The sequence below is a fragment of the Solea solea genome, chromosome 12, assembly GCF_958295425.1.
Source record: "Solea solea chromosome 12, fSolSol10.1, whole genome shotgun sequence".
Classification (NCBI taxonomy): domain Eukaryota; kingdom Metazoa; phylum Chordata; class Actinopteri; order Pleuronectiformes; family Soleidae; genus Solea; species Solea solea.
The window spans coordinates 20,656,201-20,675,682 of NC_081145.1; the positions used below are offsets into that span (position 1 = coordinate 20,656,201).

The following is a 19,482-nucleotide window of genomic DNA, read 5'->3' on the forward strand; positions in this document are numbered from 1 at the left end:
ATATCAGAATATTCAGAGAAATGAGGATCTCATGTTAATGGAAAAAGTATTTTAATCAGACACTTTCAAGCAATGGAATTTGTTGAATAATAATCTGCTGCACTTGAGAATAGAGACACTAATGTCTGTCTGAACACAAAAGATCGATTGGTGGGTTCTGACTGTGGCGCTCACTAACTCACTGCTTAGTTGATCGACACATTTAATCCCAAACATTCTTATGATGGAACTGTTCTGTTTCAACGTTATTTAAGCTTTAAGAGCTGCACCGTCAGCTGCTAAAGAGGAGCTGTGGATCTTCACTGCTCATATGTCCCTTCATGCATAAAACATGTAGTTTGATATTAAAATGTGTCAATGCAGCTTCAAGACAGCCTGCCAGTTTGTGGGCGTCTCAACACATCACATATCATAGAAGGCTTTGAATTCAGCGTTACCTGTATCACTTTTATTTGGACACTATATCTTTCTTTAATTTATCTATTCCTTAAGTTTAATTATATACTATATTGAACCATGTTTTTACATATTGTTTATCACTGTAGGTCTAGCTTTCTCTCAGTCTTAAGATCCTCAGATCCTATTCCATTATGAGGAAACATCCACTGCTTCTCAGAACCCCAGCAAGCAAGACTTGAGGTGGTGGAAGGCCGTTGGCTATAAGTGTTCTTCTACTTTGAAACAATCCTCCTTTATTAATACATAACACAAGCTGTTTTCTAATTGCACAATACTTTCTGTTTTTATGTCTGTGATGTCACATTCACGCATTTAACAAAAAACTTGGAACATGAAGTGAATCAAGTATATCAACAGATGAAATTTCTGTTGTGAAACGTGTAACAATGGCTGCAGGCAGAAAAGTAATTCCTCCACTGCAGAGCATTTGACCACATTAGCCTGTGTCACACTGTGATATGTTGAGTTTGGCTAATCACAGTGAAGAAACCTTCATGATTAACGGCAACATCGACCTGCAACCGTTTCTGTTAATTCCCTACTGCTACTGGAACACCAGACGTGATGTGATGTGCATGTTTTTCAATAAGTCATAACACCGGTGTTTCCCCTTTATGCACGTAGCAGTGGCGGGCCGCCACTTTTAACAAGGAGATATATATATATATATATAAATACACAATTATAAAAAAAAAAATGCAGCAGTGTGGGCTTCTTAGCTGCCTCAAGCAAAGCTGCAGAATTATTTCAATACTAGTTTCGGTTTCTGCTTTTAAATGATAAATGAAACAGATGCACCATGAAGCGGAGTAATGAGTCATCAGACAAAAGTGACCACAGATGAAGGGCATTGGAGCCACGACTATCAGCTGTTTCTAGATGGCAGCTCAGACTTAGTTCAGCTTTGTTGACAAATGTTTTGATTGATCTTCCTGCTTTGTATCTGACAGACTGATGATGCAGGAAATCACAGCAGTGTAACGCTACTTTAACATTGCGCTCTGATGGGGAGAGAAAGCCCACCCTCCCACCCCCCTGCCGTGCGAAACTTCACATCCATTTTACCTCTCTAAAGCATGAACAAACAGAGGGAGAAACAACAAGGCCGAGTGAAATACAAAAACAAAAAGTACAGGGAGCAGAATGATGGTGGAAAACAAGGAGGAGGAACAGTACATCGACCTGTGTTTGATGTGTCATTTTGTTAAAAACAAACAAACAATAAAAAGTTGGAGTGGTTATAAGGAGAAACTTTTTCTTGTTTGTTTGGTTTTTAAATGGCAGACAGGCATTGTGGCCACACAGCAAGAAGGTGCAGGGTTCGATTCCTAGTCGATTCCTAGATCCTTTCACTTTTTTAAGGGTTCTTTGAAGCATAGGAAGTTGTTGCCAGCATTGTGGAAAAGAACCAGTATGCAGAGCAGGTGTGGTGGAAAAGCCAATCGGAGGACCTGCTTTTTCTCTAATTAAAGAGTTCCTGTTCCTCTTTGTCCTTCTTTTCAATATTGTGCAGGCTGAAAAGTTATTAAGGAATTATTGATCAATGTAATACTGACAAAAACAAAACAATTCTGACTACTGTACATTTAATAAATACTGTGCATCGAACATGCTAACTTGTTTTAAGGATTGACGTCCCGCACTGGAACCTCATCAATTGTTTTATAAATCCTGAATCCAGATCCATATTCAGTTCATCAACAAAATCTAATCAGGGTTCCAGCAAGCGCATGGTAGCGTATCAGCACGTTAAGGTATGATTTGTGGCCAACATGCAAAATTGAGGATGTTACACTGTATTTATGTGATCACTTTACAATAAAAATATAATAGCTTGTGCAGGCCAGAAAATCAGGGACTTTCCACCCTAAGTTTGACCCACGAGCGAGCAGAATAAAGCTCCGATGTCAATCCCTGCATAGCGACTGCCAAGTCCATGGATACCAGCAGTGTTGCGCTTTCCATTACATTCCATGAACTAATCATGACGTTAACCATATATTTGGAAGGCTGGGCCGCCTGGATTAATAAGAACAATTTTCCCCTATGCGTACCCTTCAAATGGCCCCTTTTCACTGTCAATTTTCAAAAGCTCCGCACAAAGCCCCGCTAGGTCGCTGCACTCCATCGCCACTACCATCACGCTGAAATAAAATCCCAGCTAGAACCCTGCTAATAATTTCTTCCATCCTTGGGCCAAGTCCAACATTAGCAGAAAGTGCCATTCAAATCCTTCTTTTACTTTTTGTGTTATGTTGCTCACAGACAAACAAGTAGAAAGACAGAAATGGCCCAAAAATATAACCCCCCTCAGACAGAGCTAGCAAAACTCTCTGTTAATGAAGTTAGTGTGGATTTGGCAGCTGGGTATGGTTCAATAATGTGTCCCCCAGGAACAGGAAATGTCAGCAGTCCTTGAAAGTGACAGACTTTCAACGGGTCGCTCAACTTCACAGCAGACACAGCGTTGAGTCATCGTAACCACCTAGTGATCGAGATAAAAGCAGCAGCTGTAGCATCGTTGAGAGGGGACGATCAAACTGCCAATCAGTCTGACTGCACAGACAGTTTAAAATCTTTTCATCCACTGTCTAAGACCATCGTCTGTGCTGTGAACGAGATTTCTAATTAAACGTGCCATTTATCAGGATGTTTTTGTAATTACTGTAAACATTTGTGAACCGTGTGCAGTATGTTAAACATATTTAAATGGTGAATGTTATCCTTTTGACAGACCTGACAGCAGTACTGTATTAACTATGATGCATTGCTTTTTAAAAAAACGATGATGTTGTCAAATGTCTTGTTTTATCCACATCCCAAAATTATTCATTTTTAAGGATTTCTTCCTTAGATACAAACACAAAATATTCAAAATTAAGAAGCTGAAAAATCAGAGAGCTTGTTTTAATTATAAAAAAAATCCCAAACCCATAATCAAAATAGTGAACAAATAATTTAACAATTGATTCATAATCAATTAATCATTGCAAACCTACTCAAATAAAAAAAAACATTTAAATTAATACTAAATGGTAAAAAAATGTATATGGTCACCTGTTTCAGAGGTCCAAGAGAAACCGAGAGACCAAAACAATGAAACAAATCAGGTGTCACGATACAAATGACAAAGCCACAAAACCTCTACCCACTGCTGTCACTGGGGATGCAGCCTGTTCCACAGTCATTATTTTACCAATGTCACACAAGCACTTTTAACAGTATAAAACATTTAGAACTGGGGTTGCTGCATTAGTCAATGTGACCATTGTTACACAGTGTTCAGGCACAAAACAATCAGAAATCCTTTTTACTAAATTATGACAGGTCTGAAAAATTCAGATTACGAAACTATTCTGAGAAACAAAGACTATGAAGGACTGCCACAGACGAGGGCAGTGAGACTTAGAATTAAATTTAGAAAATGTAATATGTCTGCAGTAAAATATCCAAAAACGACAAGACAATCATTAGTCTGCTGACATTACTCAAACACTTTAAATCCATATTTATATATTGACTGCTATTGACTACAACTATTGGGACAGCTGTATATCTTGGCATTTATTCCGGATTAAATAGATTGTATCGTCTTCTGCATGTGTCACCAATCAACTGTGGATAGGGAGAATTAGGCAGGTATCAGTGGAGCTTTAAACTATGCAAATAAAACAAAACAAAAAATACAGCACTGAGGGAAAAAAAAGGTTTTCAGGTTTTATTTGATAATTTATTTCCCAAACCCAGTGCAAATGATTTATCAGTTATTGACAGCTTTGTTTGTATCACTTCTACTGCGGGATGCTTTCCGATCTCTCAGAGACACTGTGCATCCTTGGCAACACAGTAAAGAAATTTTTCAACAAAATTAGGGATGTCCCGATCCGATATTGATATCGATCCGATATCAGCCAAAAAACGAGTATCGGATTTTACCGGGCTGCCTCTAAAATCTGCGATATAAGCGCTCCGATACAAGCAGTCCATTCTGCTCCAGCACTTGTATCCAGCACTGGTATTTCAGAGGTTAAACATTTTTCTTTAACCTCTGAAATCAGAGGCTTCGAGCTGCACTGCGAGCGCGAGCTAGCCGCTAGCACCACGCTAGCTCAGCCTGAGGCGAGCTGCTAAAACAACATTATTTCATAAACCAGTGCCACTTGTCTACTTTCAACAGCCTCCGTATGTTAATTATACCCCAAAAACCAGCCATGCCAAGAGCTTTCTGTGTTTTAAATGTGTCCTGAAGCTTCACACACGGAGCTAAGTACGTCTGTGGGGCCGGGCTCCAGGTTTACCTGTGGGACCAGTCACTCACCCTGTGTGGGTTGGGCTAATCCAAAATAGCGAAAACAAGGGGAGTGTTCTCTGAAGACCCGCCGTTACGTGTGAAACATGGGTGCTCTGAAAACACCCCCATTAGCACATGGTACTGTAACTCCTGATGAAATTAACCATAGACTGTATGAAATTAACATGGCATAAATGTAATATTCTTATGTTGAAGGTTAAAATTTATGTAACCCATTGGTTAATAATAAATGGGTCAGTTTTTCTCATAGCTACTGTTGCTGACTATTGTTCTCTGCTTAATAATATCACTTGATCAATCCTATTCTAACATTCCACACTACAAAATAAGTAATTAAAGTATGTATGATTCATGCCGATATCAGTATCGGATCAATATCGGTATCGGCCAATACTCAAGGCTGCAATATCGGTATCGTATTGGAAGTGAAAAAGTTGTATCGGGACATCCCTAAACAAAATGCTCAGAAGCAGGATTGTGTACATTTAATGGACTGACTGCCAGCCTTCAAACACGGGGCCTACTCCCCCTCACAGAGGAAATCCACTTTCATGCTGCATTAACAGGCTTCCATGTAAGACTTGTATCAAAACAAACAGAGGCAGACAGATACAGGCCTCCCACTCACACACTGAGGAATACATGCAGTAAAACAGCCCAAAGGCACAGTGACGGAGCTCCTGTTGTGTTCACTGCCTCTCTGTATATGACAGGTGTGTTCGTCTGGTGGGTAAATGCACAGCTAATCAAATGTTCAGTTGTGGTTAGTTTAATATTTACATGCAAAACGGCAGCAGTAGCACAGTTTACAGACAGCACTGTCAATTTTTTTAATTGTTGTTTTGTTAACAAGTGTGGAGAGACATACAAAGACTATATGAATATACTGTATTTCTTTCTAAAAATAGTCCGTCTTTTTTGGTTTGTTCTTCTCCTGTTTTAAAAGGTCCAGTGAAATTATTATTTCCCCCCATCCCTCCCAACCCAACAGAGGCATGATAACAACACACAGATACACATTAGAATTGAATTAGATGTGTTATTTTTGCACACACACCAGTGATAGTGAATTTGACCTCTGCATTTAACCCATCCTTAGTGCGTGGTGAGCAATTGGCATCACTCATCTGCACTCCGGGAGCAATGGAGGATCGGGGGCCTTGCTCAGGGACACCCTACCCCTTGACCCATCCCAGGATTTGAACCAGCAACCCTCCATTTACAAGCCCAATTTCTTTCTTCTTGGCCATGGGCTACCCACATGCACTGTAATAATATACTTATTATATGTTTTATACAATTCACAGTTATTGTGATATACTGTAGAATTTCCCCACAGTTATCTTATTGTGATGTCTTTTTTATTTGCAATGTGCAATAAAAGATATGTATGTATATATATATATATACACACACACACACACACATATATATACATATATACACATATATATACTGTATATACATATACATATACATATATATACATATACATACACACACATCATCCCATCCTTAGATTGAAGCACAAATAACTTAAAACCTTTTCAATTCAGTCAAATTCTAACCCTTTAACACAGAGCGTAGCGGACTTTGCATTACTGTTTACGCAACCGTTTCTGCGGAAAAATGTGGTTTCTGAAAATTGCAAGTCAAAGCCAATGGCAGTGTGGCTATTATGGGAATTTGACTTACGCTGTTGCAGGAACCCGGTGAATCAGCAACTTTGTCACCAGAGAGGAGAGTTGGAAAAATGCCTGTACTAACTTTCCATTTTTTGTCCTGACTTTGCACATTGAGACAAAAACTCAAATAAATGTAATTTTAAATAGGTTTTATACTGATAAATTTCAAATTTAACATGTAAAATCTGTTCATGTACAACTACAGTGTTTAAACTTTATTTTGAATTGTTAATGCACTATTTTAACATGCAGTAAATTGTGAACAATGGCCAGATATTGTGGAAAAATGGGCAAAAGCACTTACTCACATGACATTTTCTGGCCTTTTTATGGTTAAAATTATCACAAAAAAAGTCCAAATAGACAATAATCTTGAGGCATTAAAGGGTTAAAAGGAACAACATTTGATGAATTGTCACTGCACTCAACATCCCTAACATTTCAGAGCGCATATGTCATGTGACAGTCTGTGGGAGAAAAAAAAAAAAAGAAAAGAAGTCCAGCCCTGTCTAGATTCAGGTCAATAAATGATCTGTCAGTTGAAGGCACTTACTTCCAGCCTGAGCAGCAGCTTCCTGCTGGGCTACTAAAATGTCACACACCTGAAGCACCAGACTCCAGCTGCTCTAAAACACTAAATTACAGGTCACACACACCTGCAGCTCCAGCACAAAAATGCCTCTTATAAATATAAGCTGCCACTGCCTGACGTGACTGACGTGTTTGTTTCTAGTACGGTTTGTTTCTCACACATGAACATCTGATCATGCTGCAGCTGAATTCACACTACATTATAATTACAATATTATTATTACATTACATTACATGTCATGTAATGTATCCAAAGCGACTTACAATGGAATTGAGTACAATCAGCCAGGGGTGGAGTCGAACTTGCGACCATTGCGACCATGATGTCTTCCGCACACAGGGTACTGGTCTTAACCACTGAGCCACTCCACCCATTATCACTGCGTCATCGCTCAAGTCAAGCATTACATTTCTGGATGACGTGGGAAAAAAAAAAATAATCCCCATTTTCTCTCCCTTTTTTCCACGTGAAAAGAGAATATTTAAATTTCTAACTGTTACAGCTGATCAAAGACTGAAACATGACGATTATGAGCAACTATTGTCAAAATAGTCCTGGATTAAAGCTGCGGGAGGCAGAATCGCTACAAAAGTCTGACTGCTGGTAAATTAATCTCTAGCCTGACTCTAACCAGACTGCATCTCAATCTCATTTGAGATTGAGTATGAAAAACTCCAAGGAGGCAAGACAAACAACAATCAAATCATCAAACAACTTTAAACTTCTGCAGCACTTAACCGTTTTACTCTTCCCGCACTTGTGATTCTCGCTTCACTCTCACCAACCTATCAAACTCACGAAAGGCCAGAACTTAAGATGTTAGATATCCAGTGAGGATAATTACATCCACTGAAGACAACACGTCATCTCTCTCTTTCATAGTTTGGAACGTCAGCTCCTGTGGAGCTATACAAATGATTGATGGACAGTCTGATGGAGACCATTTGCTCTCACACATCCTGGCTTATAAGATCTGTATCTCATTCTTAATCGTAAGCACAAAGATGAGGGGAGATACAGGAGGAGATGGAAGCAGAAGAGTGGCAGACAACAGAGAGACAAGAGAGTAAAAATGGAATAAACAGTGGGTAGAGCCACTGTAAAGTGTCCTCCTCCAACAGTGGATGGACAGAAACAACCCACAGAAGGTTTGCCACAGTGTCTCTGGAGGAGTCAGAGGATGTATTTCTATCCAAGTTCTGAGTTCCAACTTCTTGGAAAAACTCCAGAAGGACAGAGAAGAAAACATCATTAAATCGTAAAAAAATCCTTATAAAATGAGTCAGACAGAGCAATGCGAAGTGTATGCAATGATGGTTGATAGAGAAGCAGCGTGGTGACATGGTCATTCAGAGGGAGCAAAGGTGAGGAAAATGTAAGAGATTTCGCTTGAATGCAGTGATTGATTTTCTAATCTGCTTCACCTTCACTGGTGATCATTTAAATTACTTTGTGCCATAAATGCTCAACAACCACTCTGTCATCAGAGGTGCAGAGGGAGATGTGAAGGAGGACCACAACGAAAGTGAACATGAGACCATTTAAAACCTGATTAACCCACAAACCCATCATTTGACCCACAATGCAACACCTTCAGGGAGTCAGGGAGCAGAGGTCGACAGATGCAACATCCATCCATCTTCTACCACCGAATAGCTACAATGTGTAAAACAGTCGAATGTGTCAACATTTTCCAAACCTCTTCCCATTTGTGTTGTTGCTGCATTTTTATACTGTTGCAGAATCCAATATGATTATCTTATTATCCATATATTATAGGAGACCTGCAGTAGACTAGAGCGTGTTTTCATTCATACAAGAGAAGGGCGGAGTACAGATACGAGAGATAAAAAAAATCCATCTTGCCTCGTAGTAGCTCCTCACGGCATTGCAGAAAGCTTCATCTGCCACAATCTGAGTTTCCCCATTGAGGAAGGCCAGAAAACGCTCCTTCACCGCCTGAAGCTGCTGCTTGTTCACCTGGGAGAGAGATGGGAGGCAGAGAGAGGAGAAGATGAGGATGAGAGGAAGGCAGTGTGGATGAGAAAAAGACAAAAGTACAAGATTAGTTTCAGTGTGGCATCATTAAAGTATACATTATAGTTTGACAAGGTTTTCTAAAACTAAAGGTTCTTAAATCGAAAAAGTTAATGATCAGAATGATGATTTCTTTTAACCCGTGTCATTTCTCTGGACCTCAGATTATTAGGGGTGCAACTAGCGATTAACCTATTTATCGATCTATTATTTTATATCAAGTACTATTAATGAAGTACTTGATTGGTACTTCATCAAATGGAAAATGAGGATGTTCTCGAATGTCTTTTTTTTTTCCATAAAACAAAAATAATTACATTTTGATGATTTCTTTGTATACACAAATACATATATATATAGATATATATACATATATACACGTATATATATATACACACACATATACACATACACATATATACATATACACATACACACACACACATATATATACACATATATATATATATACACATACATATATATATATATATATATATATATATATATATATATATATATATATATATATATATATATATATACACACACATATACACACACACACATATATATACATACATATGTATATGTATATTATTGAAGAGCTAGTCTAACAAGGGTATTGAGGCTCAGATTGCTCTTGACGTGATGTGATTTGGGAAGACAGCCAGTCACAGAACTGTCAGTCATCATCAAACAACCCAAATAATGTCAAACGGCCGTCAGTCAAACTGCCAAATCTGATCAGACATGAAAAGAGACCCAACGGTCCTGGTATCAGTAAACTTCATGGCAAATGATACATCAGGAAATGAAAAAAATATGTCATATAATATATCAAATATATAATTTCCAGAAATACAAGAAGCACTGTGGGACCTCAGATCTTTCACAACAGGATTTAAGGAAATGAATATATGAATACAAAGAAATCATCAAAACTGAATCATTTTTGTTTTGTGGACAAAACAAGACATTCAAGAACATCATCATTTTCCATTTGATGAAGTACCAAACAAGTACTTCTTTAATTGAGAAAATAATAGATAGATTAATTGTATGGAGCAAAGAAACCAGAAAATGTTCACATTTATGAAGCTGAAAAACCAGAAAGCTTGTTTTAATTATTAAAAAAAGACTTGATTAATGGCGATTAATTTAGTAATCGATTAGTAATTGAATGGTTGCAACCCTACCAGCAATCAAAGAACAAACAGAAAAACAGAAAAAAAGTCTAATTGCCTGGAAGGGAAGCAGGGACATGGCACCGTGACTCAAGCAGAGGAGAGTGCAGCTTCAATCATGATGCCACTGCTTGTGGATCACTACACTTCCAATATATGCAACATTGTTGAGACTGTGACAAACTCTTCTCTTCCTTTGGAAGTAAACACCGTCGACCGGCGGAAAGCAAATGCACCACCGTTCCCCAAGTAAATCAGGTTTATTTCAGTGTATCGACATCCTTGTATTCGGAGAGTGTTTCTGTGCAGCCCAAGTTAACAACGAGATAACACGTGTGGATTTTTTTAAAGAAGACAGTGGTTGTTTCTTCCTGCAGCAGATTCAGCAGCAGCTACATTGCGCCGTTAGATGACGATTTCTCCATCTCCTCAGCCAGGTAAACAGCTCCTGTCACTGTACTCTACTGCTCAGAGACTCACGCTGTGTACAGCAGCTGCTCACACAGTCGTCGGAAATGACTTCTTTAATGTTCACATCATGTTTATATGATGTAGTATTAAAGAGCATTTGCTGCTACAGCTACTGCAGTATCTACAGGTGGCGCTAAATCAACCATGACTGAAACTCAATTTCATTTTTAATATAAACTCAAAATCTTTATCACACTGACTTCAAGAACTCGACACAGTTTGACCCCATCAGCTAATTGATTAGAGTGAAGAATAATAGTTCTCACCTCCATTCGTCTGCTCACCTACAATGCACCTATCCATGTCTTCATCCACCCATGATGAACTATTTTGTAGTCTCTAGTTTGGGTTTGCAGAGCAATCAGGCCAAAGAACGAAAATGTTCCCTGTGAATGTCATCAATCCTGGTCATTCCTGCCCAGTGAACCACAGCTGCCATATTGTGCTGCATGATTCTTTTAAGGGCAAAAGAATCACCAGAATCTGCCATTCACACGCTGCATATGTATGAGAGGTGCTCGGCAGACAGTGGCATTAGGGGGGGGGTTCAAATCTTATTCTTTTGCTCACTGCAGCAGTGCGAGCAACAAGTCCATTCAGGAAGTCAAAGTGGCCGGTGACTTATTTCATGCCAAGAACTCTTTGTGTGGCTTCACGTCTCCTGTGTCTTAATGGGAAACCGCCCATTGTACTCATTCATGTTAAAAATGACTCACACTTCAAACAAGTGGAAACATAATTCTAGAGCCTGACTGATGCAGAGATGTGGGGGTGATTATGCAGACATTATCGTGTATATCGTAGTCATGTTTCAATTATTTTAATTCCAGTGTGTAGAATTTAGGGGGCAATTATTAGCAGAAATAAAATACAACATTTAGAATTGTTACTTCATTTATTTGCTATGCTGCAGCTTTTGTGTTTTCATGATCTTCGAATGAGCCCTTTATTACCTTAAAGTGGGTGCTCTTGCAAGACCAGCATGTTGTACCGCCTTGTTTGTTTGCAAAGAAGTATTTTGTTGGATCACCTCTAGATGCTACCGAGTCCTGCACACTGGACCTTTAATGCTATGAGGTAAATGTCATGATTGACAACTCCTCTGTGGCTCCTCCTGAGATTTCTTCCATTTAAAAGGGTTTTTGTAGAGTTTTTCCACATTTGATGTGAGGGTCTAAGGATAGAGGGTGTCACTTTCTGTCCAAACTATAAAGCCTTCTGAGGCTACTTGTGTTTGTGGGCTATATACATAAAATGGACGTGACCATCAGTCAAGTGCATATTCAGTTGATTTGATATTGTGATGGATGACATCACAATATCAATTCACCATCAAGACCATATAGTGGGTCTTTTCAGTGTGTATCCATCTCCTTCACTTCTATGAAGTACCACTGACAGCACTTCAGCAGCATTAACGCATGTAAATAATCGGAAACGACGAGCAGTCATTCAGCAAATCAGCAATTTTCTTTCTTTCCATCCCTTAGCAGAACTGCAACCTCCTTTGATTTTTCACTTCCTGACTTATTTGCATTTTACTTGCATGCGTTAGACGCAATTACATTTTTACCAAATCTAATTAAAAGAATTACAAGATTTGCCCTGCTCTTATCGCTGAGGATCTTTTGACATTGACATTGAAGAAAATGTTGTGAAATAGGTAGTTGGTGAAACTTCAGTTTATGATTTTCTCTTCAAAAAAGCCATTGGTAGATTTATTTCAGTTTCATGTGCCTTTTCAGTGCACACTCTCGAGCGTGTTATGTGCATTCAACAAACTAATTTCCTGTTCTAAAGCCATTCTGGATGTGTTTTGGAGCCTCTCTCACTTTTATCACCATCTTTTTACAGGTGATTGCAGCAGTAATGGCTTTACTCCACCAAATGCATCCCGTCCATGAAATGAGAAAAGAAGCTGGATATACACAGTGAATACCGTCGTGTCAAGTTTCAGTTGAATTTCTGCTTGTGTCTCTACATTTTCATGACATTGTCTGAAATGGATTTGCCCTGGGGGAGTTTAAGACAAGTAGCACTTCTGCTCTGCATCAGTGAGAGAAAATGTTCTGCTGGAAGTTTCCCTTTCCCTTCAGGGACATCATTCTCCATTGCTGGACTCATATTGCCATTCTTCAAGAAGCTACCGCTGTTCCGAGGTCTGCAGGTCAACATCTCTAACAGTCGGGGCTTGTTGGCTTTCTGAGTGAACAGATTAACACAGAGAACTCTCCAGCTATAGGACTAGGGGTAGGGATGTCCTGATCCGATATTGATATCCGATATCGGTCCGATATCAGCCAAAAACACAAGTATCGGATTATATCGGACTGCCTCTAAAATCTCCGATACAAGCACTCTGATACAAGCAGTCCATTTGCCATAGCACCTCTATCCAGCAGCGCCCGTTGTGATCATGTGGGCTCTGCGTGTTGGTTGCCCATGTGTACGACTGCTATTTCAGACAAACATTTGACACACATGTGACACAACAAAAACTTTTCTTATTTGTTGGTGTTCATTATTGAAGAGCTAGGCAAACAAGGGTATTGAGGCTCAGATTGCTCGTGATGTGATTTGGGAAGACAGCCAGTCACAGAACTGTCAGTCATCATCGAAACAACCCAAATAATGTCAAACGGCCGTCTGTCAAACTGCCAAATCTGATCAGACATGAAAAGAGACCCAACGGTCCTGGTATCAGTAAACTTCATGGCAAATGATACATCTGGAAATGAAAATATGTCATATAATATATCAAATATATCATTTCCAGAAATACAAGAAGCACTGTGGGACCTCAGATCTTTCACAACAGGATTTAGGGAAATGAAGCTGTAAATCACAGTACAAGGGATCCTAATGATTCAATTTTAAAGAAATTGTACAACTTAAGAACTGAACCGATGAAAACATGTATGTTAAATTTGGTTCATGTATCCTTTCTCCAGACCTCACCTGTAGTGTAATTGGGCACACATAAACCAAAATACTAACAATCAAAGTGCTTGGAAGCAAATATTAGGCTCTGAACTGCACCTTCATCGCTACAGCTATGGAAATAATTTCAGGTGCACCCAACAGCTGAAACAACAAACAACAAAAAAACGTCTTCGCTGGATGTAAATAATTAATAATTCATTAAAAATAATTAATAATAAATAATTGTTGAAAAGTTAATCAGGTACTATCTGTGTACGGTGCCATCAGAGAGAATGTTTGTCTGGGTTACCTGTGAAGAAAAGATCATTTCCAGGTTACAGAAGACTCGACTGACGTGATGAGACCACTATGTTAATAGTATATTAATATTTTTTTTCATTTCCAGTAGAGCTGAAACAATTAATCGATAACTAAATTAATCCACAACTATTTTGGTAATCGGTTTGAAGCTTTTTTCATGATTAAAACAAGATTTACCATTGTTTAAGCTTCCTAAATGTGAATATTTTCTTCATTTCTTTGCTCTGGATAACAAAGAAATCATTCAAAGTGAATCATTTTGGTGTGTGGACAAAACAAGACATTTGAGAACATCTTTATTTCCAGGTTTGACGAACACCGATCAACATTTGTTAAGGTTTTCTGATATTTTATGGACCAAACGATTAATTGAGAAAATAATCGACAGATTAATCGATTATGAAAATAATCGTGAGTTGCAGCTCTAATTTCCAGCTGCAATAGTGAAGCAGTTGACCTGTTGCTCTGAGGGAGGACATTATAGCACAGCTGCGCGTGTGCGTGTGTCCACAGTCCACTCTGTTTGTGCTTAAGGCTTTAGCTCAAGTTTCGTGCTGTCCTAGAAGGAGGTGATATTTTATCAAGGACTGTTACCAGTTTACTTTGGCAATAACAAGGACCTCTTGACTGCAGATAAATAAACAGGTGGAGTGGCTCAGTGGTTAAGACCAGTACCCTGTATGCGAAAGACTTCATGGTCGCAAGTTCAATCCCACCCCTGACTGAGTGTACACAATTACATTGTAAGTCGCTTTGGATAAAAGCGTCTGCTAAATGACATGTAATGTAAGTATGTGCTGTATATTTATGTGTTGTCTATGTGATTATTAATCACTATTAAACATTCAGTGCAACACATAACTTAACTTTCAAACAGAATGGTTAAAATCACTGATGAACAAGGCTTGACAAAAACCTGGCAATAGTGTACTGCACAAGCAAACACTAACATATACAGAGTTTCTAGGGTACACATTCAGGTTAGGCTAAGTAATGATGTTTCTAGTTAATCGACAAAAATACTGGGAAGAATAATTGACAGAACAGAATAAAAATCATATATTACATCAGACCAGATGAAGTGTACATGTCTGTGAAGCAAAGTAGTTTCGGCTTTTGCTCCCCACAGCAGCGGTGGTGAGAAATGTAGCACCTACTGAGGGCAACTATAATTTTTTTTACATGCAGCTATGGACTCACACTGACTTCCATTAATTTGGAAGGTGTAACCAAAGCATTATCCCTGTCCTAAACCATGACCAGTTAAAGCCTAACCCCAACCTTAACCACAATTCAGATCTTAGTCTTCAGAAATTAAGTTCTGCCTCATTATGACCAGGTTTTGGTTCCCAGTGATGACTACTGTCCTGACAAGGGCTAGTATATCAGCCAGAAAAGGTCCTAAGGATGTAACAAATACAAGTACACACACACACACACACACACCATGGGCAATCTTCACAGTGCCTGAGATAATTATATCAAGCTATATTGTCATGCCCCCTACTTTTGGAGGACACATCTGCCTCTCTGCTTTGAAACCAACAAGCCCTGTAGTCAATGACTGGCTTAGCTACTCTCTGCCTACAGCCTTTGAGCAAGGCAGCTGGACATGACCACGGAGGGAAGGACAGGCATTTCACCTTTTTCATGTCTTTTTTACATAAAAACCTACTACAAAAAAGTGATTTAATCATTTTGTTGCCAGTAGAGGATTTTGTCGTTCTGTTTATTTCCCTCCAGGGAGTTGTGTTCGCTGTAACAAATACACCTTAAACTACCAACGTGCAACAAAAAAAACACAGAAGAACACACCCTGGAGAGCGCCGGCAATGTCACGGCCGTTGCACTTTTCTATCTTTCACTTCAGTCCCTCTTTCAATCTCAGCAGCAAATGAGAGATTTTACATCTTTGTTTGAACAGTGCGAATCACAACATCACACAGGAAAATGTGCAAACTCTGCAACTGCACTGTCAAAATAAAGTTGTAGCAGTGTTTACATTACAAACAAGAATACAAACATGTATGGCATAATCTCTAGTGACTGCTTCAAATGCCCATCCCAAGTTCACACCTGAATTTACCAGTGTCCACTTGTGATTAGATCACTCAGGATGGATGTTAATCCTGGGCCTGAACAGGGTCAGAGATTCTCCACTTACTACCATCCAACACAACATGGTTGCCCTCCTGCCTCTTCAATCCCATTCACCATCACTCCAAGGGATAGGTACCCATTAAGAACGCTGTACTTTCAGTGGTACTGACAGAATCATATGGGTACCGGCAAATACTGTGTAATGTTAAATCAAAGTTTTCAAATTTTGGTACCAGAAGTCACATCAAACACAGAGCAAGGGCAGAACAAGATTACATCACAGCTGCACCACCAAAATAAACAGACAGTACTCATTGTAAAGAGTTGGGATGCACCGGTTATTCGTGGAGTTTGACCTGTCGATGCTGATTTTAGCCGATTCCGATTTTTTTCAAACCACTTTACAGCACACAGAGACACTTACATAGACATACAATCAACTTTTCAGTCGTGTAATGTCTGTTAAAACATAAATTCTTCAAGACTAACTTGAGGTGCAGACATCTTAAAAGTGCTGTGATATGGAATAACCATTCTTTTCAACTTAAAAAGCATTTTTGAAAAGTAAACTTCTGTATGAAAACAGATGTAAGAGCCAGGTAATGACAATAAAACAATAAATAAATAACAAATACAAATAAAATAAATATAGCCTGGCAGCTATGATTGGCACCAGCACCCCGTGACCTTCATGTGGAAGATAAAGGAGTAGACGATGAAATGTTTGAAGCACAGTTCACCAACGAAAGGTTGTAAAAATAGATGACACCTTTTTTTCATCACACTGATATAAGGGAGACTTTATTCAAGTTAAAATAATATCTTAATCAACAAGAATCTTCACACTACGAATTTGAACACACCAGAAACAAACACTCCAACTCCAGCTACAACCTCCAGGCAACACACACAATAGTTCATCACACAAATGATTGACCGTTTCCTTCCTCTGAGAGACATTTGCTTCAGAGTGAAATAGTTTGTGCACAGCAGTTTTGACAGGAGGGGAAATTAATGTCACTCACAGTCCTTCAGTGTGTTTGTCTGAGTGCATTTGTTCTTAAACACACAAAACACACACAAACACAAAATCACACACAGCTTTGCCACCACTTCTTATCCTGCCCGGACATGAGAGACCTCACATTCAACAGAAACAGGTAGTTGTGTCTCTATTTATCGGCTGTCGGTTTCCGACATCTTCACCCCAGTTTTCCAGAAATTCAATTTAATGGGTCACATGGGGATTTCTGAAATGGGGAAAATGCTTTTTTAATTCAAAACAGCCTATATGGAGCAAATACGAATGTTTTGCTCAGCAACAATCAAACTTAGAAAAAACATTTTTCATAAAAGTATACCATCATATGAACAACAATAGATTTGTTTTTTAGATTTTAGCTTGAAAGAAAAAATTATCATTTATAAATAAAATCCCCTAATATCTGTGCACACATACTTCCCCTGGCTGTGTTGCATAGCAGCGTGACAACACCCCTCATTGTCATGGCAACGATCCTTGCAGCATATACAGATCATCAGCGTTGCAGCTGCTGCCAATCAGCATCACACCCACACACTATTATGCAGATAATGATCTCAAGTCAAATTTCTGTCTCCTCTCAAACCAAATTGCATAAATGTCATCAATAAAACTTTCACTGTAGTTACAATATTTATGATATTTCAACAAGCCGAGATCAGAACAAATATGTATTCTGCCAACCTTGATCCCTGTGTACAGTTCAAAGTCTAATGCATACGGTTTTGAGGCTGTTGGAGGAATAAGAGAACCACTGAAATTCTTGTTTACAAAAAATGCTTCTCACTGAAGTTGTTCCAAAAATAAAAATGAGGTTCAGGATGGGTTATTTAGGAACAGATGTAAGGGGGATCAGAAAATGATTTCCACAAATCAAATGTATTTAAAAATAAAAACAATTAGAATGTATGTTTTAGCCATCACCATTACATACTGCTAATGTGCATGTGTTTATTACCATTCATAAATACTCATAAAGGTTCATAATTAATACTTTTTTTAATAATGAGGGATTCATTATGAAGTAAACAATGTTGGTTTTCTTCCACCAGCTCCACAGTTAATGATTTGAATGCTGGTAGCTAACATTTCTGCTAAAAATAAACTAACCTCAGGTAAGACTGTTGGCATGCAGTGAAAGTGTTGATTGCTGTGGAACACATTCATGTCCCAGTGAAAAGTACCCGTTTTACCACCATGCAGTGGAAATTTCACAGGCTCAAAAACAAAATGAGACAACATCCACAGAACACAGTCTCCTCCACCCTGGTGCCTGGAGGTTTGTATGTCTGTCATACATAAAGTTTTCCATTAAAATGTTACTTTAAAAGTCATGAGCCCTTTTTCAGTCTGTGTGCAGCTCTGACAGTGAGAGTGAACACTCCTCAAAGACAAACACTTCCTCCCCCTCCCTTTATAAACACAACTGACCTGGCCACTGCAGTCCATCTGCAACATGTACACTCACAGTCACAGGCAGTGATTAAATACATTACTATATACTGTATGCTTAAGGCTTATTGCTTCTGACCTCATTTCCATGCTCATAAATTATTTTAAAGCGAGAAGAGACAACACAGACATCTTTTTTGGCCCAAACTCGTCATCATGATGTTGATTGCACAGTGTAATGTGATAAAAAAAGCTGCACAAAGCCATGTTTACCCTTTGAGCCTTGTTTATTCCTGCTCACTCTGGCTGGTTTGTCCTTTTGGGCTACTGTAGAAACATGGCGGCGCAAAATGGCAGCCTCGGTATAGCAGGACCCTTGCCTAAAATACATGACATGCATATGAAAGGCAAACCATTTCAATTGTAAAGCAACAATACAGTTATAAAACATACAACGGCAGTGATCCCTTCTACATCTTGATTATTGGACCTTTAGTAAATAGTTTGACTGTTGCATTCAGATGTAGCCAACACAGAAGACCCATCACTTTTATTTTTAATGCACAACGTCAAGTAAGCTAGCCCTGACCTGAAATGTAAACTTCTCCCAGAAAACCTTCCTTTATGATGATATTTTTGTGCTGAAACACATATTAGACCTCCTGTTCCTGTCTGATCCATGTGCTCCATTGGCTGATTGGTCTTCACCATGTAATTCGTCATCAGCAGATATCACTCGGTCTAATAAGGATTTCACCACATGAAGGTGTGATGATACAATCCTCGCCTGCCTCTCCTACTTCAAACTGTCAACAATCTTTTAACTTCTGTCTGAAAGCAGTCAGACGAAGTATAATTTTAGTTATGTTAGTCAGTTTAAACCTGCCAACATACAATATAAGTGACGTAGACATTAATGAACTCCCTGTTAATGAATTAATGAACAATTTCTGCTTCTTCTT

The 19,482-nt window shown here is 38.8% G+C and overlaps 1 protein-coding gene across 6 annotated transcripts in view; it reads right to left on the minus strand.

Annotated features, from left to right (window-relative positions):
• Positions 1-19,482, minus strand: part of cadps2 (Ca++-dependent secretion activator 2) — a 135,869-nt gene that overhangs the window by 101,815 nt on the left and 14,572 nt on the right. For all 6 annotated transcript variants that reach the window (XM_058645624.1, XM_058645622.1, XM_058645626.1 and 3 more), the window contains exon 2: positions 8,915-9,028. In XM_058645624.1, coding sequence (XP_058501607.1) covers positions 8,915-9,028 — 114 coding nt within the window. The remainder of the gene's footprint in view (positions 1-8,914; positions 9,029-19,482) is intronic.